General features: G+C 42.1%; 3 protein-coding genes across 10 annotated transcripts in view; 1 reads left to right on the top strand and 2 right to left on the bottom strand.

Annotated features, from left to right (window-relative positions):
• Positions 1-635: 635 nt before the first annotated feature.
• LOC115670055 (probable prolyl 4-hydroxylase 3) lies at positions 636-4,252 on the top strand. 8 transcript variants are annotated; one of them, XR_008818794.1, is made up of 9 exons: positions 636-1,038; positions 1,154-1,238; positions 2,117-2,214; positions 2,352-2,449; positions 2,865-2,994; positions 3,125-3,312; positions 3,500-3,589; positions 3,722-3,756; positions 3,961-4,252. XR_008818794.1 is itself a non-coding variant. In XM_030591249.2 (8 exons), the coding sequence occupies exons 1-7, from the start codon at positions 743-745 to the stop codon at positions 3,571-3,573; spliced, it is 969 nt and encodes a 322-aa protein (XP_030447109.1). In that variant the 5' UTR covers positions 636-742; the 3' UTR covers positions 3,574-3,589; positions 3,961-4,252. The 8 variants fall into 8 exon arrangements, 3 of the variants coding, with proteins under 3 accessions (XP_030447109.1, XP_056177194.1, XP_030447111.2); XR_008818793.1 differs by having other exon boundaries at positions 3,722-3,834; XR_008818792.1 differs by having other exon boundaries at positions 3,500-3,626.
• A 1,128-nt stretch (positions 4,253-5,380) lies between these two features.
• On the bottom strand, positions 5,381-6,669 carry LOC115669093 (uncharacterized protein At1g76070-like). Its single transcript, XM_030590411.2, has one exon. It carries the CDS (start codon positions 6,510-6,512, stop codon positions 5,616-5,618), a length of 897 nt encoding a protein of 298 aa, XP_030446271.1. The 5' UTR covers positions 6,513-6,669; the 3' UTR covers positions 5,381-5,615.
• Positions 6,670-10,164: 3,495 nt separating this feature from the next.
• The window catches only part of LOC115669827 (uncharacterized), a 28,164-nt gene continuing 15,537 nt past the window's right edge, over positions 10,165-22,791 (bottom strand). The window contains exons 6-17 of the mRNA XM_056321393.1: positions 21,589-21,756; positions 21,345-21,472; positions 20,980-21,079; positions 20,801-20,885; positions 14,686-15,375; positions 12,437-12,580; positions 12,109-12,261; positions 11,639-11,754; positions 11,210-11,377; positions 10,966-11,093; positions 10,600-10,699; positions 10,165-10,503 (exon numbers count right to left, since the gene is read on the bottom strand). Of these exons, the coding sequence (XP_056177368.1) occupies positions 10,426-10,503; positions 10,600-10,699; positions 10,966-11,093; positions 11,210-11,377; positions 11,639-11,754; positions 12,109-12,261; positions 12,437-12,580; positions 14,686-15,375; positions 20,801-20,885; positions 20,980-21,079; positions 21,345-21,472; positions 21,589-21,756 (2,058 nt within the window). The 3' untranslated portion in view covers positions 10,165-10,425. The remainder of the gene's footprint in view (positions 10,504-10,599; positions 10,700-10,965; positions 11,094-11,209; positions 11,378-11,638; positions 11,755-12,108; positions 12,262-12,436; positions 12,581-14,685; positions 15,376-20,800; positions 20,886-20,979; positions 21,080-21,344; positions 21,473-21,588; positions 21,757-22,791) is intronic.

Raw genomic sequence — 22,791 nt, 5'->3', positions numbered from 1 at the left:
AGAGGAAGAGAGAGAGAGAAAAGTGAGTGAGAAGAGAGAGAATAGATCAGAAAAGGGAAAGAGAGACAAAATTGGGTGAGAGAAGAGAGAGTGCACGAGAAGGGACGAAAAAGGAAAACGAAATCGAATCCGATCCGATTCGAACAGAAACCGAATCATGAACAAATCAATTTTTTTTTATTTATAATCCGAACCGAAACCGAACCAAAATCGGAAACACTAATTTTTCTATTTCGGTTCAGTTTGATTTCGATTTCGATTCGATTTTCGATTGGGTTTTCGACACCCCTAACTAAACATGTCCTAAAGCGCTTCTTCCTCCGTATTAAATTCGAATGCTTCCCCAGCCGCCACCTACGAATCGTCAACGGGCCTCCCCCCCTCAAAAAAGTCAAAACCTGGTGCCGCCGCCGCCACAACCCACCATCGCTTAAAACCAGGGGCGCAGCGATTTGACGAACACGCCCTCCCGTCCATCCCACCCAACCCCGTCCTCGGCTCCGTAAATAGGGCGCTAACCCCAGGGACGGTATTGGGATTTCGCAGGCGTCGGTCCACCGGGCGAATCCCCCGGCCCGGAACGGCGCCTATTTCAACGGTCACTTGTCACGGTTGAATTGGAAATTTCGAAAAACAGAAATAAAGACCCAAAAAAGAAAAAGAAAAAATCAGTTCGAGAAAAATTCGTGCTCGGCGTCGCAGTATTTTTACCGGCGCAGGCAGGCAGGGAGGAGGAGGGAGCATGGAATCGGAGTTCCAGGCGCCGAAATCGTTCACCTTCTTCCTCCGATCGCTGCTGGTCTCCGTCGAGCGGAAGCTAGGGTTCCGGTCGTCCGCCCCGAAGATGGCGAGGTCCTCGAGGCACGCCCCCCGGTCGCACGGCAAGCGATCCACGCTCGCGCTCGTCCTCGGGATGCTCCTCGCGCTGTCCGTCGTCCTCCTCCTCCTCCTGGCCCTCGGCATTGTGTCCCTCCCGATCGGCGACGGCGATCCCCCGGCGAGCGGCTGGAGCCCCTTCAGGCGCCAGGCTTTCGAGAGGTAGTGCGCGATGTGCGCGCGGTGGGAATAAATTTTGATGCGTAATTGTTGGTAATTGAAGCTGGATCGTTTCTGTGGGGGTGACTTGTTTTCGTTGTCGGTTTGATTGTTTCAGAGGGGATGGATTGGGGCAGAGAGGGGAGCAGTGGACTGAAGTGCTGTCGTGGGAGCCCAGAGCTTTCATATATCATGGTTTCCTGGTCAGTGTCTCTATTTTTCGCGCGGATGATGTTCTGTCGCTGCTTGTTTTTGGTGTTCATTTGGTTTGATTATTATGGAGTTTAAGCAATTAGTAATTGAGATGTTGTTGGATTCGAGTCTATTGATGATATTGCGAACGATCAATTGGCTAGCGCTTCTTGGTTAGGGAGATGCCTAGTTGTACCATTTTTCGCGTGGCTCTGCTTTTTCGTTTTTGGGGGTTATATGGCATTTTCGTATTTGGGTAAGTGTAAGGGATGCAATTGGAAGAGTCTGTTGTTAATACAAGATCGATGGCTTAAGTAAAGAAGAAAGACTGTTGTTAGGATTTTATTGATCGGGCTTGCTGTTTCGATCTCTAATCTGGGAGGATGTAGGTGCTCCCGATGGCGTAGACTATGTAGTAAAGTGTTTGCTGCATGTGGATGAATATTTTAGTTGTGTAGTCATGCTGCGGTCTCTTGCTGATGAACAATTCAGGGATTCTGGTCTTTTCCTCTAGTTTTTTACACTAATAATAGTTCACAACATTGTATCAGTTCACTAAAACAAAGTAGGAGACAACTTTTTGTATTAATCTCTCATTTTGGGCAAAACCAAATCTCTTATTTGACAATGTGCACGAGCTTTCGCATCAGGAAGCAATTTGATTCAAGTTTCTTGGTTCATTGGTTAGATCTCGAATGACGTACCTTTGAATGGCAACCGGAAGGGTGCTTCTTGTCTGGGCCATTTAAGTAGCTTTTCACATATTTCTCTGATCCATTTAGTATTTTGGATTTGTTAATATGAATGGACGAATTTTGTCACGTGATGAATAATATATTTGATTTGTTTGTCAAGTTGAATAAATGCAATACAAATCATACTTATGCAGTCCAAAGAGGAATGTGAATATCTGATAAATCTCGCTAAACCTCATATGGCGAAGTCAACTGTGGTTGATAGTGCAACTGGAAAGAGTAAAGACAGCAGGTTTGGATTTGCAGCCCCTTTTGAACTTTCAATCTGTGTGGCTACTGGCTAGTCACATCAGTCCTTTATTGATAACGTACACACTCTTTCTTCGTGAAGAAATAGGATAATATGTTTAAAACATCATGTGGCTGCAGGGTCCGCACAAGTTCTGGAACATTTCTGCTGAGGGGACGAGATAAAATCATCAGGGACATAGAAAAAAGAATAGCAGATTTCACCTTCATTCCTGTAGGTAGGATAAATACTATGCATTATATTTTCCTAATGGTTCAATTATACAGCAGCACGTTGAGAATTAAAATAAATGTGTGATCCCCGAGTCCTAAATGGTTCAGTCAATATTTTGCCATAAACCTTTAAATTGTAGAACGAGAGCATCTATCCGAGTAACTTAACCTAGGCCACAGTTGTTTACTAATTTGAAATGGCGAATTCTTTCCGGTAGCTCGTTACCCTTTCGCACGAGGCGGACCCCCTCCCCCCCTCCCTTTCCTTCTCCGTGCCTTCACATTGAGCTGTAGGAATTATAAGATATAATTCTTGAAAATATACTGCTCATATTGTTTCTTTGCCCCATCAAAATTTTTGGATGATTATTACTGACCATGGGGATAACATGATGTTGCTTATTTCCGAAACAAATTCAGAGCATGGAGAAGGTCTTCAAATTCTCCACTATGAAGTTGGACAAAAGTACGATGCTCATTATGATTACTTCCTTGATGAGTTTAACACCAAGAATGGCGGTCAACGAATAGCTACGCTACTGATGTATCTGTAAGAGCTTTCCTTGGCTTCATGCACTGAGCTTTTCTTTTTCCTCTTAAACCCATTGACTTTGGGTTTTGCTTAAGATTGTTTTTGTTCCTGGTGCTGCAATTCAGTTGTATTATTACTACTTATATAGGTCGGATGTTGAAGAAGGGGGTGAGACAGTTTTTCCTGCTGCCAAAGGAAATTTCAGTGCGGTTCCTTGGTGGGATCAATTATCTGAATGTGGTAAGCAGGGTTTGTCTGTGAAGCCAAGGATGGGCGATGCATTACTGTTTTGGAGCATGAGGCCTGACGCCACACTCGATCCTTCAAGTTTACATGGTTAGTAATTGCTTGATCTCCTGCAGACTTTAGATCTCAGACAACATTCATTCCTGCACTTGTCCCTAATTAAGGAAGGAGAACAACATGGCGCTTCTTTGGTGGCTTTGGTCTTGCTATTCGTTTTTGGTTAAATGTTTCATAGTGAGGTTGTTTTCCGTCATCTGATCATATCTCATTTTCTTAGGTGGTTGCCCTGTGGTTATTGGAAACAAGTGGTCATCTACAAAGTGGATGCATCTGCGTGAGTATAAGGTCTAAGTCGCCGCGTACTTAGGTACCTTTCGATGCCGAAACTAGTTTCTCATACTCGGGTTGTGACTTTAATATCCATGTATTTGCTGGTAGACTGTTTTTATGTGGGGTTTCTCTGTTGTCTGTCTGAGGTTTTATGTATGTCGATGTGCAGTTATCCCAGAATGCCATGCTTTTGCCAATCTCATGGTACAGAGATATTGTGATTATCTGAATTACTTGAAGCATGCAAAATGCACATAATGTTCTACTTCACCCAAGTGATATGTAAAAATTCCAAAAACTCATCAGCAGCTCTCGTGCTTCTTGTATGAGCACTAAGCAGTGCATATTTCTGTTTTCGCTTCTTGTTGTTTGTCACACTTCAACCTTACATTCGGTTTCATATGGCAGGAATAGGAAGACAGAGCATGTTATGGGAAATATTGTTGTCCTGCTAGAGTACAGATGCTGTACCCAATGACCACTTACCATGCTGACTAAACGCCTTGTTATACCCATATTCGATAAGCTTCTTTGTTATTCTAACCACCGTATCTCATGAGAAATTGGTTTTTCCATCTTTTAGAAGAGTGAACTCTTGTACTATAAAGTCCGCCGGAAATGTGCATAGATAGCTGGAGAATTGGAATTTTGATTGATCTGATGATAACGTAGTGAAATAAGACAAAAATACGATGGCCAACGGTGTATACTGCTTCTCTCGCTATGCTTTCTTTGCCTTGTATGCTGTTGTTTTTAGAGAGGACGAGAACATATTGAATTTGTATTCTTCGGCCTTGAGCCCGTGACTTTTACGAGATTGAAATAAGAGTTTGTCGTGATTCCCCTCTCTTCAATCATCTTCTTCTCTTTTGCTTCTGTGCTGCGGAAGCCGTGTCGAAGGTGACCGAAGAGTTGTGATTTTAATTGTATGAAGACCGTTTCCTTCCCAGAAAGCTACATGAAAAGTCAGTAAATGAGGTCAAAACTTCCTCATATTTTAACTTACCTGCTAATTCCCGTTATTGATTTAATTCTGGAGTATATAGAAGTTTATTTCCCGAAGGACCCAAAATCTTTTCAAGAGACTTTCTCTTGATTCCCCGATGAATTAGGGAGAACTGAGATCATTCTAAATGATTTCAGAGTATGAAAATGCGTAGGTTTCTTGAAATCTAGAGCATGTTTGACATGGATGTCGAGCAGATGGATAATGTAGAAGCAAGCTGGTTTGGTAGGGCTGAGAAGTTATTACATGGTTTTATAGACCATACCGACAAACATCATCGGGTCTTGTCAGAAAACCGCGGGTGTCCCTCGCGCGAGTTTCAAATCGTTTTTCCTTTCGTGCAGAGGGTTAAATTGAAATAAAAGTATTGCAATCGAACAATAAAAAGCAAATCGAGGGTTAATTTGAAAAGGGGTTTCTTGAACGAGTCATTTTCCTTTGGTAGCTAAGCTGGCTAAGATAGCGATTGCTGGTTCCCATTTTCTCCCATTATTGGATTGTAATAAATGGATGGTGAGGATTGTCAATCAAGGAATAGTGGACTGAAACAGACTTTTCACTCATCTACAGACTATACATTTATTAGAAAATTCCATGTGGCTGCTGCTTCATTGTCAGGGGAAAAAATCTTGCACAATCTTATCGACATCGCTGACCTACCCATGTGAATGAGATGAATGTGAAACACGCATCCGAAGACGAGTTGATCATTCAAGAACACGAATAAGGATATACCCAGATCACCGGAACGTGCGGAGAAATTGTGCCACACCCTTCGGTACACGACTTCGCCGCCTTGTTTCGAGTTGACGCCGTTTCAGATGAGCAAATTTCCAATATGTAATAGCAGAAGATTGACATCGTTTGCAGATATGTAATATGGTCATCTATGCACATTCCTACTGGCTATATCACCACATACAGATTTTTTTGTGCACCAGCAAAGCAATTTAACACAAGAATTACACAAAAGAATTCGAAAGAAAGAAAAGAATTGGCAGGAGCAGAAAATTACAGAGCCGAGAGAAAGAACTAATGAAACTTGGATAATCCAATTTCAATTTGCTCTAACCATGGCGGGTTGGTGCAATTCGAGAGGCCTAGGAGGAGCCATGGTCCTTCTCTTCCACAGGTTGATCTCTTTCCTCGGTTGCGGATTCACCCCGCCGCGGCCGCCACCAATCGGAATTGGTGCGGAGAAAGGAACGATCACTTTCTCATCCTCCTCTTCTTGATCACTCTCTCTCCGCTCTTCATCCGAGTAGTAGTGATAGTAGTCCCGGTGGTCGGCTTCCAACACCGGCCCGACCTCAGCCGACCAGTCGAAGCTTGCCATCGCGTCCCTCCCGCTCGCAAACCGTTTCATCTGACTCAAGGACGGGGCTCTATCGGGAAGCAACGGTGGCTTCCGGCAATTATTTCCCGACGCATCAGACGGTTTCTTCTTGTTGCCTCCTCTAGCTCTGCTGAATATTCTCTTTAACGTTGAGCTCTGCTTCTTCAGCTCATGAGAATTACTCGGTCTCGGAGGCTTATCGGCATCCCGGTTCAACTTGGAAAATGAAGAAGACGCAGATGAGGAAAAGGAAGAACGTTTATCAGCTGACGACGGCCACGATTTCTTGGTCTTGTTTTTGTGCTTGATCTGGCCCATGCACGAGACTTTCGGCGATGTGGGTTCGTTCTCGTCGAAATCTCGATCATTATTGTTCTTGGTTCGAGCTTCGTAAGGAATTAGGGATATGAGTGGACCGGAGAAACCTTTACCGACATGGGATCTGAGCCTGCACTTTGTGCTGTTGATGAGCTCTGATGAATACCATGACGAAGAAGATGATCTCTTGTCTCTACCAGGGCTAAAAGGAGGGTTTTGGAAGAAGCTGATGGACGAAACTGTTCTCGGCAAGAACTTCAACACCTTCTTGCTCTTCGGCTTGGCTTGTGATTTCTCCATTTTTCGCAAACGTTGAGCTGCTCTTCTTTGAATGTAATGCCTCTCGTTCTACCGAGTCATATATATATATAATAGCATGAAGCTTAGAAGGAAGCGTCGTAGTAGATGACAAGCAACGTCAGGATCTGTTTATTGACCACATCAAATGTCCAAACGAGTAAATGGTCAAAGCCAAAGGAGGCAGCAGGGCCTACCTCCGCCAGCAGATTTAATTAAAAACAGTTGGGTTGATGCATGTTCTTGTCTTCATACTTATACACACTGTAATTCGAGTCAAAGCTCACGTAGCATCAGCCTCAATGTATTATGATTTGATCAACCAGTTGGAACATATTCTTGGAAGTACGTGACGACGCGCTTGTCCGGTTTCGTTTTGCTTTCTGGTTCCTTGACTTTGAGGAAGGTTAAATCTTGAATATTGGCTGAGTGTACAGGAGGCTAAGCACATGACACGGAGAAGATGAAGTTTCAAGGCTTTCGGAAACTACCCGCGGGCCACTCGCTTGTCTTTCTTTTATCTGTCTTTGCACGTGCATAATGATCTAGGGTTTTAGCAGGAGATTCTTCTTTCCCCCCACTTGATACACGTGCTGTCACACCCCCAGCTCAAAAGAGCAAAGGCGTAACATGGCCGTCCTATCACGCAAGGACGCACCCTCAACAAAATCAAAACTCAACTTAATATCAAATATATACATCCATATATATGTGATAAAAAGTTCATCTAGTTACAATATCAAATTTCACTATAATCCATCAAAAAGATATATACATATCCACCACAACTAACTTAGAAGCTCATTAACTATAGATATCTCATACCAAAAATTCCCACTACCAAAAGTCCTCCTAAGAACGATACGCTCACGTCCTACTTGTGACTTGCTGAAGAACCTGAAAAGTAAGTAAGATGAAATGAGTAAGTTATTACGGTTCAGTGAGTAATACATTTCTTCTAGGGATGTGCAAAAAAATCAGGAACCGTCCGGATCGCCTGAAACCAGACCGGATCGGCCCAGAACCGGTGGTTCCCATGTGGATCGATCCGGTTCCCGGTTCCAAATTACTAGAACCGATGAGTACCGATTCGGTTCTCGGTTCCAAGCGTGGAACCGCCCGCCCGCCCGCTCGGATCAAACCGGTATATATATATATATATATATATATATATATATATATATATATACAGGCTATAATTTAAAATAGAAATAAACCCTTTACTCGATCTCTCTCTCACCTTTTAAAGAAAACCTAGTCGCTCCACCTCCTCTGTTGCTCATCTCGCTATCTGTCTGTTGTCGCCTCGCCTCTCACAGTCGCGGGCTCTCCTCCGACCCTCTCTCACAGTCAGCCTCGCCTCCCTCTCACTCAGACTCACAAGCTCGCCGCTCATGACGCTCGTCGTGACTCTCCTCCACCTCGCTCGCTTACGGTGCTTGTAGTTGTTGCTCGTGGATTGCTTGAAGAACATCTCTGTTTATGTCTAGCTTTTTTCCTCTTTTTTTTGTGAATTTTCATGTTTTCGTTTGTGTGGAATCTGGTAGAGATGCTTGAATTAACAAGTTTTTGCAGCATTCTTTCTTGCTGGAGAAATTTCATGTTTTGATTTAATTAAGAGGCATACAACCTCGTCGGTGCCCTAGTCATGTTGTTCATATTGCTAACGAGAAATGTATGAAAGGTGTTTGTTAAAATGCCAAGCACGAACCATCCCCAAAATCAATCTTGAATTAGCACATGCTTACAAATTTCCCTAGTAAGACCGGTTCCATGGACTCACCTGGAAACCGGACCGGACCGCCGGTCCGGTTCCCGGGTGGGTCCATTGAATCAACGGGTGGTTCCCGGTTCCCATTTTGTGGAACCGATACTTAGTGGGCGGTTCCTGGTTCTAGGGTGAGAACCACCCACTCGAACCATGCTCACCCCTAATTTCTTCTAAGCGGATTGAACAATCACTATACAACGCTATAAAATGACATCATAACTCCTCGTTATAATTTCAATATTAAAATATCAAAAATATATGATAGCTTTTCAACAAAACTTTGTAACGTACAAGATTAGTCAATAAAACCTATTCAACAACAACAACTATTAATGGTCTATCCATTGACTAATCTCATTAAATCACACATCGATGGTCCACTCCATCAACTGATCTAATGCTCACTATCAAACTATGGTCACGTTTAACGCCGTGACAAAGGCGGCCAAGTTTACCTCCCATTGGCTAGGTCTACCACCTATATCAGCCGATGATTCAGCCTAGAATGACGTCCTGACATATGCATACTCCCCCTCAATGGGTTTTTATCATAGCAATATGAGCCATAACAACCAAAATCTTTCTCCGACAACTCACAATTAACATCAGAAAGTCATTTCATAAACCGGTTTTACAAACCGAATCACATAATCATTTTCTATCATCAAATAGAATCCATGTCATAAAACATTTCGCATCCAATACAAACAGCTTTTGGTAATTCCTTTCACAAAACATTTAAGCAAACATTCACAAATACTCATTTCAAGTTACTTTGTAAGACTTTCCAATACATTGTCAATCGACTAAAAGATAGTAAAAGTTCGATCCCATTTATGCAGAAAATATGCTCTTAATAACTTTTACTATATTATAACATTATCATTTTCAAAACATGAGCTTGTAAATTTGTAGAAAAAATAGTACCACTCACCTGAGAAAAGCCAAAAACCAACCGATGATGGCTACTCGAGCTGACGCACTCGAATTCCTAACAATTAACCGAAATACGGTATAAAAAACTGAGTAACATTTACTTTTAACTAACTACTCGATTGAACTACACTTATTTGTCGATAAAACGACTCTTAACGCTAACGAATAAACTCGGTTATAGCATATGTTTACTTTTCTCCGTTACCCATATTATCTGATACGCGTAACTCGAACAAGAAATCTTCGAAATTCGTCCTGGACAAACCATACTTCGAAATAGTTACTCGACAAACCTCACCGCTCTACAACACCATAAACCATCATTTTACACAAAATCGTAGCTTAATAACTCCTCAATCGAGCCTCGTAATTCAAAATCAATATTCCTTCAAATTTGTGCCCTAATTTCCGAAATCACTATGATTAGACGAATAGAGACCTTGATTACTTACCCGACGTTGCAAAACAGCATTGATTCGGTTTGTCGAGTCGTCCGGATTGTAAATGCACGAAAATTTTCCTCTTTCCCCTTTTCTTCTTCAGTGCGTGCATCCTCTTCTTTTCTTCTTGTTTTTGGTCACCGTGGGTCTTGCTTCTTCAACCCTTTGAAGATAAGAGTGAATTAATGGGCTGGGCTCTATCAACAAAAGAATGGGCTATTTAAGTCCATTATTACACGTGCGCTCGACCCTTTTGAGCACGAGGAGATCTTCTCCATTTCCTCTATAAAATGTCGGGATACATTCTAGGCCACCAGGACAATTGGTGGACGAAATGGTTGTTTTGCTTTTCAAGAGATCACGGGTTCGATTCAGGCTGCGGGCGAATCTTGGAATTGTTATAGCTGTGGCATCTCTCTCACTAGAGAGATTTCCCGATTGCCGGTATCTTGGTGTAGCTTCGATAACTGGCTTATTAGATTTTCAAGGGGCGAGTAGTATGAAGTAATTACGACTCAATCCGAATATTTTATAGTGGATGTGCGACCCTTATAGTAATGTTTAAAGGGATCGTTAGCCCTTTAACTTGTCAAAAGGAAAATTATATATATCACACAAAAAGAATGCAGAAGGGAATATATTTATTCGACATTCAAATTCTCCGATGATCAGCAATCTTATTCAACAGAATAATTCGGGAATTGTCCAGGCTTATTATGGAGATGAATGTACAAGAGGAGAGCAAATAATCATTCATCTACCTTTCTTCCTAACTCCCGTTTCCATTATGATCTTGAGTTCCTCTTCTCATCATGGCCACAAACTCCTCATAGTTGATATTCCCATCCTGCATCACATAGGCGGGATCATAATGAACCCGAGTCAGTTTGGGGATATGGGGATCGAGAAATCAGAGTTTAAGACTCGAGGAAAGATTCGATACTTTGTCGGTGTCGACATCCTCGATGATCTCGTCTATGGTGTCTTCGTCCCCCATTCCGTATTGTGCCATAGCGTGTCTCAGCTCGTCTCTCGTGATAAACCTACAGAATATTAAGCAAGCCGTAATGCAGGTCAAGAAAACAAGCAAATACAAAAGCTTTGAACACTAACAACACTGAGCATGATATGTTCTTGATTTCAGAGGTTTTGGAGTTCTGAGATACATCGGCCCCTCAATTGTGTTTGCAGACCTTAATCTCTCTCAAAAACAGCAGTCACGAAACGTGCTCCGAATAAGGTAATTCTCATTATTCTCGAGGTGTAACACATTGGAGTCTAGTAGAAACAAGGTGAAAGTGACACTAACCCGCTGCTGTCTTTATCGAAGTATTGGAAAGCCTTTAACAGATTATCTTCCTTCTCAAGCCTGTGGCGGTTAATCGTGGCAGTGATGAATTCGGTGTAATCGATAGTCCCATTCTTATCGACATCGGCCTGTTAGAAGAAATGCATTTTCAGAGTGACTTCCCAAAGAGAAAAGCTCCTATACTATACTGGAGTGTTCCATAGAGAAGAAGTAAAAGAGAGTTCAAACAATTGATTGTGCTTACAGCATCCATTAGCTGCCTTATTTCTGGTTCAGTGAGCTTTGATCCCAACCTAGACAATCCGGTTCTAAATTCTTCGAATGTGATCGTACCACTTCTGTCGGTGTCCATGTTATTGAACATTTGTCTCAAGCCCTTGATTTCTTCTTCCGAGAGGTTTTGCGCAATTACCTTCACTCAATAACAATTCCGGTAAGAAAAGTGCAACTTTGAAGCAGCTCTTCAAGTACAATTCAAGAACATAGGATAGCATTCTTTGTCGCCAAAAACATATAACAGAGACAGAGACTGCTGATAAGAGCTATGAAATCAAGTAAAACTGAGATGATAATTGTTCAAGAAGTGTACAAAGCTAGACTGCCTAATTTATTTCTGGAACCTGATGTCCAATTATGCGAGGAAAATATCCGTAGATTAGTAAAAAAACAATACCTTCAGAGCAAGTTTCTTCAGCTTGTTCGACGCTCTAAATTGCCTCATCCTCCGCAAGACAGCATTGTCAATAGGTTTATCAGATGCTACCCCATCTTCCCGAAGCCAAGGATGTTCTGTCCATACATTGTGCGCAAACAATATGTCAGTGTTCTTTTAATGATTTTCAGGTTTTTTTACCTAAATCAGAATTGACAGTCTGGATCTACTGAAAAAGCTCGGCAATACATCTTTGTGCGCTATCAAGTACACATTTTGATGAACAAAAGGGTGATTTGACCAGGAAGACGTTCCTCACTTTTCCTGACTTGTGGTTCAGATTTTTCAATTAAACTATGATCTAATTCGTTATCCTATCAATACAGTAATGTGGACCGACTTGATCAAAGAATGTCATTTCATGAACTCCTTCGGAATTGGTTGATTTTGATATGAAACCACCGGATTTCACTAGAAAAAGGAGCACTTACCAAGGGCATCCGCAGCGGTGATCCTTTTCTTAGGATCCCTCATCAACATTTTCAAGATGAGATCCTTCGCGGAAGCGGAAATGGATGGCCACGGAGCGCTTTCTAGATCCAGCTTGCCTTCCATAATCGATTCAAATATGCCCTTCTCGTTCTCTGAGGGGGAGAAAAATGTTACAGATTCACAGTAAAATCGGGAGATACTAGTCCAGTAAGAGTTGATCCTCGAGAAATCGGGATCGATGTCCAACGGAACAAACAATTCTGTTTTCTCAAAAATGATTGACAAAATAGTCAATAGCGAACAACTGTTGTACAAGCAAAGGCATACCTGCCCAGAAGGGAGGTGAACCGCCAAGAAGGATGTATAAGATGATGCCTGCGCTCCAGACGTCGATTTCCTTCCCGTAGTTTCGATTCAACACCTCCGGCGCAACATAGTACGCACTTCCCACGATGTCCCTGTACACCTTCCCTGCCAACGATAGCTCAAATTACTCATTAAGATTCACTAATTACATTGCCGGAAGAAGAAGTTGCAAGGAAAATAAGCGAGTCAGACACTGAGCAGCTAGTCCTTCGCAGGGTGTACTAGAACAACAGCGACATTAGACCGCAAAACTCCTTCCTTTTCCCAGGTTAATGCAGACATGATTTTAGGATGTGCAGATGCCACACATGGTGATACAAAACCTATGACATGGTCTGATGTAGTAGCTCAACAAGCATCATTCGCGATCTACGTGCTGCAAATCTTCTAAGAACCTAAAACCTGCACGCTAACTGTTGGAAAACTTCCTAGAACACAGGAACTTCGCTGGGTCTGCAATTCTAGGCAACAATATGATAAGACAGAAACAGAAACAGACTCTGTGGAATAAAATGTACATGAATTTAATAAATTTAGAAGTTACTCATCGAAAATAGACAAAATTTCCTACACAAATTAAGCTAGAAAGAGAAATGGACGCAAGTAAAATTTCATTAAACTGGTATATAAAAGCACATCATAGCATCAGAGCTTTTCGAAGAGAATATGAAGAGTGAGAAGCAATGGCATCCCAATAAAAAAGAGGAAGGCAGAGAGGAAATTAAGCTGCAGAACTCGTGAATTTAGGGAGCAACAGGGGTATTTTCGATCCAAAATAAAGATTTCAATAAACATAAGATGTGAAATTTCATTCATGCGATTTTTCACTTCCATATAGAATGAAAAAAATGAATTTCAAATAGCGCCTTTAAATGCTTGTTAAGCAACCAAACAATGAGATTTAATTGCAGCTTTTAGTGGACCGATTTCTCTGCTGTATCCGAAGCCCGCTTGGTTAGCCAACAACGGACCGGTTTCAACCAGTCCTAAGTTTCATGAACGGAGAACACAACCTATTATCTTCGGAACGGGCCTGGTTGATTATTCAAAGTTTGAACTGTGAATAATCATGGTACTCTCCAAAACCCACCTTGTAATGGCCCCGCCGGAGCATGTTCTCCCGTCGGCACATTTGCCGAATTTCGGGGACAAGGCTACGGGGTCATAGTGCAAGTTTCACGAGCACTCGACAAATGTAGATTCACTTTCGGTCTTTCGATCCCGTGAGTCCCACGTAGCATCGTGCGTCGACGAAAGTGGGGTCACTTGATCGAAAATTTTTCACGGGAGCCCCCCGTTTATTTTTGACATTTTGTCTCCCCCTCTTTTGTCTTAGTAGCTTTTCTCGATTCAATTATTGACAATGGTTGACGCCAGTTGACCTGTCCCTTTCTCCCTTGACCCGAACGTTGACCCCGACCCGAAATATCATCATCACTCACCCGAAAAAGAGAAGAAGAAGAAGGAGAAAAAATCCCATATCCAAAGCATCATCGGAGCTTCCAAATTTCACAATCCGCGATGACATGGATTCCCTCGTCATTCTCCTTTACGGCAAAATTCTAATTCGCCACAGGAACCCGTGAAGAAAACGCAACCTCCGAACCTCCGAATACCCAAAAGGCAAGAATGTAGTCAATCACACATCTCTTCAGACATCATTCGTTTTTGCAGCTCAAAACAGATTCCAGGAAAAACTTGGGAAAAATTGGAGGCTTGAAGGAGACAAAAGATTAAAGCGTGTGCAGACCGATGAAGGAAAACGATTCCACGTATTTCGGAGCAACCAACAAGACAAGAATCACCAAACATGCCTACTAAATCACGAGCAAGAAAGGGAAAAGTGCCAAACAAATGACTCCAACGTCGACGAGATGTAAACTTGGACGCCAATCTAATCCCTCACCCCCCACAAACAAAACAGCAAGCTAAAGCATCAAGAACAGCAAGGTTTTCATGGCGTCCGTTCTTCTACTTGTGTAGTTCACAAGATGATGGAAAGAACGAGGCAGTTGTTAGTTATGCCTTCCTTGTGCTAGTAATTACGATGAAGAAAGCTTACAGTAGGTGAGTAACTAGCCTCCAGACGTGGGTGGTGCGCATGGACTGATGGGTGAGTCTGTGAGATCGCGCCTTTGGTACGTGTTTCTAGCTAAGCAAGGAAAGTTCTAATCCAAACAACATGCAGCAAAACAACTGAACCAACCGACCTGGTTCGATGAAAACGGAGAGGCCGAAGTCGATAATCTTGAGAGGGGCGTCTTCACGCTTGCTGACGAGCAGGAAGTTCTCGGGCTTGAGGTCGCGGTGCATCACCCCCATGAAGTGGCACACGTGCACCACGTTCACCACCTGCCGCCCGATCCTCGCTGCCTCTTGTTCCGAGTACAACCCCTTGGCGATGATCCGGTCGAAGAGCTCGCCGCCGGAGCAAAGCTCCATGACCAGGTACAGATACTGCTTGTCCTCGTACGCGCCCCTGAACTCCACGATGTTGGGCTGCCCGGACAGGTGCTCCAGCATCAGGATCTCTCGCCGGACGTCGTCGATGTCCTTCTGGGTCACCATCTTGCGCCGCGAGATGGACTTGCACGCGTACTGGAGGCCGGTTGAGCGGTCGGTGCAGAGGTAGGTGACCCCGAACTGGCCGCGGCCGAGCTCGCGGTCCAGATTGTACAGGGTGTTTATGTCCACGTAGGGCTTGCGGAGGATGGGGCCGATCTGGGAGGACGGCGGCGGCTGCTGCGGGCCCGTGAACGAAGGTGGTTTCGGTGGTTTTGGCTGCGGGCCTCTGGACCGTGGGTGGGCTTTCCTGCGAGGGGGAGACTCGGAGGAAGAAGAAGAGATGGGAATGTTCTGGGATTTGGACCTGGAGAAGCAGAGTCCCATTGTTGGCGATCAGAGAGAGAGAGAGAGAGATGACTGATGATGATGATGCTGGTGTTGCTTTGCCGTGTTCAAGAGATTATTATATGGAGGAGGAGGACGATGAAGTGAAGAGAAAGAGGGTCTTCTTTATCATTATGATTATTATTTGTTTTGGTGGGGGTTATTCTTTCTTTCATGTGCCAAACTTTAGCTTTCCGTTTTGGGTTCCTTGCGTTCTCACTTGGGCAGTCCATAGAATATTTGCAAGGGAAAACGGTACAGATATTTTTTAAATTTTAATCTAATATATAATATGATCTCTGAATTTTTAATTTATTTAATATAATTTATAAATTTTAATTTAATATACAATATGATCCCTTAACTTTTAATATGTTCAATATAATCCACGGACTTTTTGTACATGTTTAATTTAGTTCATGAATTATATGAAAATGTTCAATGTATTCCTTCCATTAATTCAAAATCAGGGACTGAGTTCATGGATTAAATTGAATATGTACCTAAAGTCCACCGATCACATTAAACAAATTAAAAGTTTAAGAACCACATTGAATATTAAGTTAAAGTTTATGGATCATATTGAATAAATTAAAAATTCATGAATAATATTATATATCGAATCAAAATTTAGAGATCATTTGTGCACTATCCCTATTTAAATTTTCTTTTTCTGGCATAAGCTTTTTGGTCATCTCTGTAAAAATGTTTTAAAGAGGACGGGGCAGGTTTTCATTTACCCTTCCCCGTACGCAATGAATTGACCTCTCCTCTATCATTCTACAAACCTGCCACGTGACAGAGGGTGGTCTTGAGATCTAAGATTTTCAAATCTCCTTCTATTTTGGCGAATTGAGCTTTTTAAATTAATTGATCATACACTCAACTTTTCGAGTAGTCTGCCGCCATGGTTTCGCCGAAAAGAGTCAAGAAAATATCTTTCAAAGTATTGATGGACCGATAAGTGAATCGACAAAGGTTGTCGAGAGCCATTTGTTGATTTTGGATAAGAAAGTAAATGAGAAGAAATTTATAAAGATGTGAACAATGGAGTCAATCGCGGCTAACAATTTAAATTTCAAAAGAGCAATGATAAAAGATAAATTTATCATGAAAGTTGAGTTTTGTGATTGATTGGGGTTTCTACAAAAAGTATAATGTGACTATTTAAAACCTACAATCAATTGCGATTACAAACTGTTATTGAATTTAAAAGATTACTTTCCAATCTTATTTTCACAAGAAATTACAACAATATTTATCTACAAGAAGTTATAAAATCCTAAAATAGTGGCCATAAACATAACCACCCATTGCTTATTATAAGCAACACTTATCTAATAGAAGTTGCACATCCGAAATATCGCTATTCAACAGTTATGTGTAGATGTCAATGACTTCATCCTCTATGAGGGTTCTTATCGATAACCGATGTTTGCTGTCAATAACTTCCTTAGCGAATTGTTGACTGTTCTTTCATCAATGACTTTTGTTGTTAGATAAACTCTGCCATTATCAATTAAGTCTGTTACTTGTTGATTATAACTAAAAGTTGGTCATATTTTTGGTGTCAACATAAGTCCCTTAAAAAAAATGGAATGATTTATCAATCATTCGATTATTTTAAATTAGATAATTAAGAGTCATCATATACCCTTATCATTGACAAAATCCATTTTTCCTTGCCGAATTTATCTTGCTTAGATTCATCATTTGACTCATATGGCCCTCTATTTTTGTTTTTTAAGTAGTTGCTCATACTTAGATAGTTTTGTTGTCAATTGAAATAAATCAGCAGAATCTCGAATTTATCTATAAGATTAAATTTCAACCCATTGAAAGCCAAATTTGTGAACTCTTTTTTCTAGAGTGAAGTAAGGCATTCATTTTTAGACCTTTTTTTGAATCAAGCAACAAACTGATCGATCGACTCATTACTATATTGATAAAGTCTAGCCAAATCAGTAATCGATAACTTAGGTGTTGTTCTCTAGATATGAGAATTAAATTGTCTTTCCATCTCAGCCTAGTTTCCTATAGAAAAAGTGAAAGCATTTTTCGATAAAGATAGAGAAAATAACCCGATTCTTAAAAACTTATTTGTCCTTACTTCTCCACACTAGGCTATAAATCGACCAATGCGTTCGATGGTCGATTGTTCATCTTCGCTATTATGAATGGCAAACTCAGAGGTTTTGAAGCCTCTTGGAAAAGGCTAATTATCGAGCTATTCAAGATTTGATTACCTATAAATAGGTATGATAAGACTCCTATCTAACCCCGATTGTTGTCAAACTTCTTTGACAATCTCTGTTGGCTTCAACTGTGGATTTAGTTGGCCATCTTGTCCCCCTAGGCAGTGATGATGGTCTTGCCGGATTATCTACGTTGGTTGGTGTATTTGCCCCATTGAGTGGCACTCATATACTAATTGCCTTATATTTTCAAGGTTTGGCATTTGTCCATTTTGTTGACCATTTTGGTTTGCCAAATTGTTAATTCCATTATGAGTATTTTGACCAACATGAATAAATGGAGAGAGACTAGGAACATACCTTGTTATCACTAGATTGACTTAGAATAGTAGTGGTTGATTGGACGATCCTGATCTCAATAGAGCATCATTCATAGCATTGATGACAATTTTCTTGGTCACATCCCACATGTGACTCACGAAGTGATTTGTTGTTTTATTTTGTTGTTCTTCAAGCATTCTTCTCATGGTAAACGCCATGTTAGAATTTGGAGCAACATCTCTTAACCGCTCTTTAGTATGATGCCTTGAAAGATCAACATCTCTCTATTGGTTACTCTCTGCCCCTTTTTCAGTGGCTGATGACTCAAAATGTGCAGTAGCCTCATTACCGGTTTGTGGTAATGAACATTGTTTGTCGGACTCTTACTGATTTCTTGTTCTTGCCATGGTAATCTTCTCGAATCAACAGAATGCTTCTCACCAGATGTGCTAAAAAGATGTTTGCCAAAAAAGTGTTGAGGAAATATCTTATTGATGGATCGATAAGTGAACTGACAAAGGTTGTGAATGGCCCTTTGTTAATTTTGGACATGAAAGTAAATGGAAAGAAATTTAAAGATACGAAAACTAAAGGCAATCACGGCCATTCATTTAAATTGCGGAAATGTAAAGATAAGGATAAATTTGCAAAAAACGTTGAGCTTTCTGTTTGATTGGGGGCTCTCTACAAAGATTACAATGTGGCTCTTAGCATACAATCGAGGGTCACATACAATCTTTATATTTAAAAGATAACTTCCTAATCCTATCTTTAGAACATATAACTTCTTTATCTTGTTTGCGGTTACAACAAGTTGCAACAACACTTATTTACAAGAAGTTACAAAATCCTAAAATAGTGACCATAAACATAACCGACCTGCAGTTACCTATTATCCAGTAACACTTATCTAAAGAATTTACATATATGAAAATGTCGCTACTCGGTTATTTATTCAATGACTTGATCCCCAGAGGGTTCTCATTGATAACTGATATTTGTTGTCGATGACTGTGCGTCACTTGTCGATTTTAACCAAAAGTTGGTCATTTTTTGGTGTCAATAGCTGTATTTCGCGTGCTTTTGGTATGATTAAAGATTCAAATTGCCTTGTATTTTGATGATTCAAACGTTTAGATTAATTGATTATACGCTCAACTTTCAAAATTCTATTGCTGTGTCTTTCTTTTATCTTTGCATATGCTTACTTTCAATGTGATTAAAAAGTTAAATTGTCTACTATCGTTTTTTGTAAAGTAAATCTTTCACACTCGATTGGAATAACATGATGAGTGTCATAACTTTCGTATGGCATTCATTTGAGATCAAAACTTTTTTTTTCATTTACTCAAGTGTCATATCGGAGTAAAATCGATCATATGAGTGTCATTTTCGCCAAATTGTCATACGTGAATTTTTTTGCAATTTTTTATTTTTATTTCGTTTTTTTCTTTCTACGCCGATGACCTTGGCTAGCCGCAAAGGCCTTACCCTCGGTTGGCGGGGCTGCGATGGCCCTGGGCAAGGGCTTTCGTGCCGTCACCCATAGCCTGTGAAGGCCTTCGCCACCTGCTAGCGAGGCCGTGAAGGCCTTGCCCAGGGCCATGGTGGCCTCGCCAACCGCAAGCGAGTACGCAAAGGCCCTTGCCAAATTTAGGCGAGGCGGCCTTGCCCAGATTAAGTGAGGGCCTTTGCACCCTTGCACACGGCCGGCGAGGCCACAATGGCCCCGCCCAAGGCCTTTGCGGCCCCACTAGCCGTGGACAAGGCCTTCACAATCGATGACTTTCGTTGGCACAAGAAAAAAACAAAGAAAAAAAAGGAAAAGAAATATAACAAAAAAAAATAAAAAATTATAAAAATTGTCAACGTCAGCGCCCACGTAAGATAATCGGTGCCCATGTTAGATTTTTTGGCGAGGTATATCATTGATGGCCCTTAAGTGATCGATTTTTAAAATTTTCGGCACTTGAGTGAGCATGTACGACAGGTTGTGACACTCCTATTGTTCTTATTCCCACTCGATTAATAGTACTTCTCTTGGTCAAAGAAAAACTACTAAAACTTTTTCCACAATTATGGTGTTTGGGGCGTGGAAAACGAGTAGTCAAAGAAAACCTTTTCCAGTCAATGGAATACTCTTCTAAAAAATTGGGAAAAATGATTTCCGTTTCTAAAAAAAAGGTAATTATTTTCCCCATCTTTCTCGCTTCTTCGTCTCGTTCTCCAGAACTGCTCCTTTCCCCCGATCTTCTCGCTACACTAGCCTCTCCATCAACTCAACCCTCTCTCTCCATGGAAGCACCAACTCCACCTCCTTCACCGACTCCCCCTCCTTTCAAACCACTCACTTCACTCTTAGGCAAACCGATTTCATCTCTCGAATTCTCATCCTCACCATTACCATCCAAGCTCGATGCCCTACCCAATTCCACTATCTCGATACCCACGCTCTGCGACTATGGCGCGTTCTTAGCCCTTGCCCTAGGTGCATATCCACTGGAGAGTCTCGTCCTTCTGAGACAGCTCGCGCTCCTTCTCGATCGAGTCGATCAGGTCGAACACCATAATTATGACTCAACAAATATTTCATGGTGAATGTACGACCTTTACGGCAATGTTTAGAGGGAGCCTTATGCCTTTTACTTGTCAAAAGAAAAAAAATATTGCAATTCACAAATGTGGGATTGAAAAGAAAGCTGAAGGGTAAATATTTATTCCGCATTCTAATTCTCTGATGTTCAACAATTTTATTCAACACAATGGTTCGGAATTATTCACCGCGCCGGACCGCATTGGATCGTGTGTCATGTTACGGTATTTGGATGTCACCGTGGTCGGAATTAATAGTACACATTCTGTACGGCGACTTATTATAGAGATGAATGTACAAAAGGAGAACAAATAATCATTCATCTACCTTTCCACCATCTCTCGTTTCCATTTTGATCTTGAGTTCGTCTTCTCATCATGGCCACAAACTCCTCGTAATTGATTTTCCCATCCTGCATCACATGGCGGGATCATAATGAACCTGAGTCAGTTTGGGGATATAGGGATCGAGAAATCAGAGTTAAGACTTGAGGAAAGATTCAATACTTTGTCTGTGTCGACATCCTTGATGATCTCGTCTATGGTGGCTTCGTCCCCCATTCCGTATTGTGCCATAGTGTGTCTCAGCTCGTCTCTCGCGATAAACCTACAGAAGGTTAAGCAGGCTGAAATGCGGGCCAAGAAAATAAGTGAATACAAAAGCTATGGACACTAACATCACTAAGCATGATATGTTCTTGATTTCAGAGGTTTCGGAGTTCTGAGATACATCGGCCCCTCCATTGTGTTTGCAGACCTTAATCTCTCTCCGAACGGCAGTCGTGAAACATGCTCCGAATAAGGTAATTCTCCTTATTCTTGAGGCTTAACACAATGGAGCCTAGCAGAAACAAGGTGAAAGTGACACTAACCCGCTGTTGTCTTCATCGAAGTATTGGAAAGCTTTGAACAGACTATCTTCCTTCTCAAGCCTGTGGCGGTTAATCGTGGCAGTGATGAATTCAGTGTAATCAATGATCCCGCTCTTGTCGACATCGGCCTGTTAAAAGAAATGCATTTTCAGAGTGACTTCCCAAAGAGAAAAGCTCCTATACTATAATGGAGTGTTCCATAGAGAAGAAGTAAAAGAGAATTCAAGCTATTGAAAGTGCTTACCGCATCCATTAGCTGCCTTACTTCTGCGTCACCGAGCTTCGATCCCAACCTAGCCAATCCGGATTTAAATTCTTCGAATGTGATGGTACCGCTTCCGTCAGTGTCCATGTTGCCGAACATTTGTCTCAAGCCCTTGATTTCTTCTTCCGAAAGGTTTTGTGCAATTACCTTCACTCGATAACAATTCCGGTAAGGAAAGTGAAACTTTGAAGCAGCTTTTCTTGTACACCTCAATAACATAGACTAGCATCCTTTTTCGCCAAAAACATATAATTAGATTACGGAAACTATGGCTGCGAATGATAACTATTCTGTTTCTATATTTCTGTTCTAGAAACAAGTTTGGAACAAAAATTCGTTTGGTAACGCAATTTCATTTTTCAATTTTTGGAACAAATTTTGATTTCATAATTAGGTTTGGAACATAAATGAGAAGTTAAAATTTTTTACTCTTTTATTTCTGGAACAAAAATGAGAAATTCTTCTCATCGCTTGCCCTTTCTACTAGCCGATCGCCCATTCACCGCCCATCGTCGCCCACTTGCCGGCTGCCGCCTCCTGCTGTCTCCCTCCCCGCCCCTGGCCGCCATTCGTCGACCACCGTCTCGTGCCACTGGTTGCCCTCCTCCCATCGCCACCCACTGTGGGTCGCCGCCCTTCGTCCACCCGCCACCGTCTCCCACCGTCGGCAGGCCGCCTCTCGCCTCCCTCCTCCTGCCGTTGCCCCCTCCCGCCGCCGGTTGTCGCCTGACTTCTGCCGCTGCCCGACGCTGGCTGCCTCCAGCCGCTGTCCTCCGCACTGGCCACGTCGCCGTCCAGTGCCACCTCTCCCCCATTGTCCGCCGCCTGCCATTTGCTGCTACTGTTCGCCCTCCTCCGGTCGCCGCCCCCCTCCTGCCGCCGGTCGTCACCCACTTCCCAGTGCTGCCCGACACTGGCCGCCTCCAGCCGCCGTCCTCGGCACTGGCTGTGTCGCCATTCGCCGCCGCCTCCCTCCGCCGTCTGCCACCCCCAGTTCGCTGCCACCATCCTCCGCCGCCACCATCCGCCCACCGTCCACTTGCCGGTGACCCGAGATGGAGAAATTTTGTGCCGTTATCAAACAAATTTTTGTTTCGGTAACAGAAATTTTGTGCCATTATCAAACGTGTTTTTTTTCTCAGAAACTCGTCCAGGAATAGAAACAGAAATTTGGCCAGAAAT

The sequence above is a fragment of the Syzygium oleosum genome, unplaced genomic scaffold (assembly GCF_021117445.2).
Source record: "Syzygium oleosum isolate NSW1041296 unplaced genomic scaffold, Sole_v2.1 Sole_v2.22, whole genome shotgun sequence".
NCBI lineage: Eukaryota > Viridiplantae > Streptophyta > Magnoliopsida > Myrtales > Myrtaceae > Syzygium > Syzygium oleosum.
Note: the sequence above shows the minus strand (reverse complement) of the source record. Positions and strands in the feature narration are given on the sequence as shown.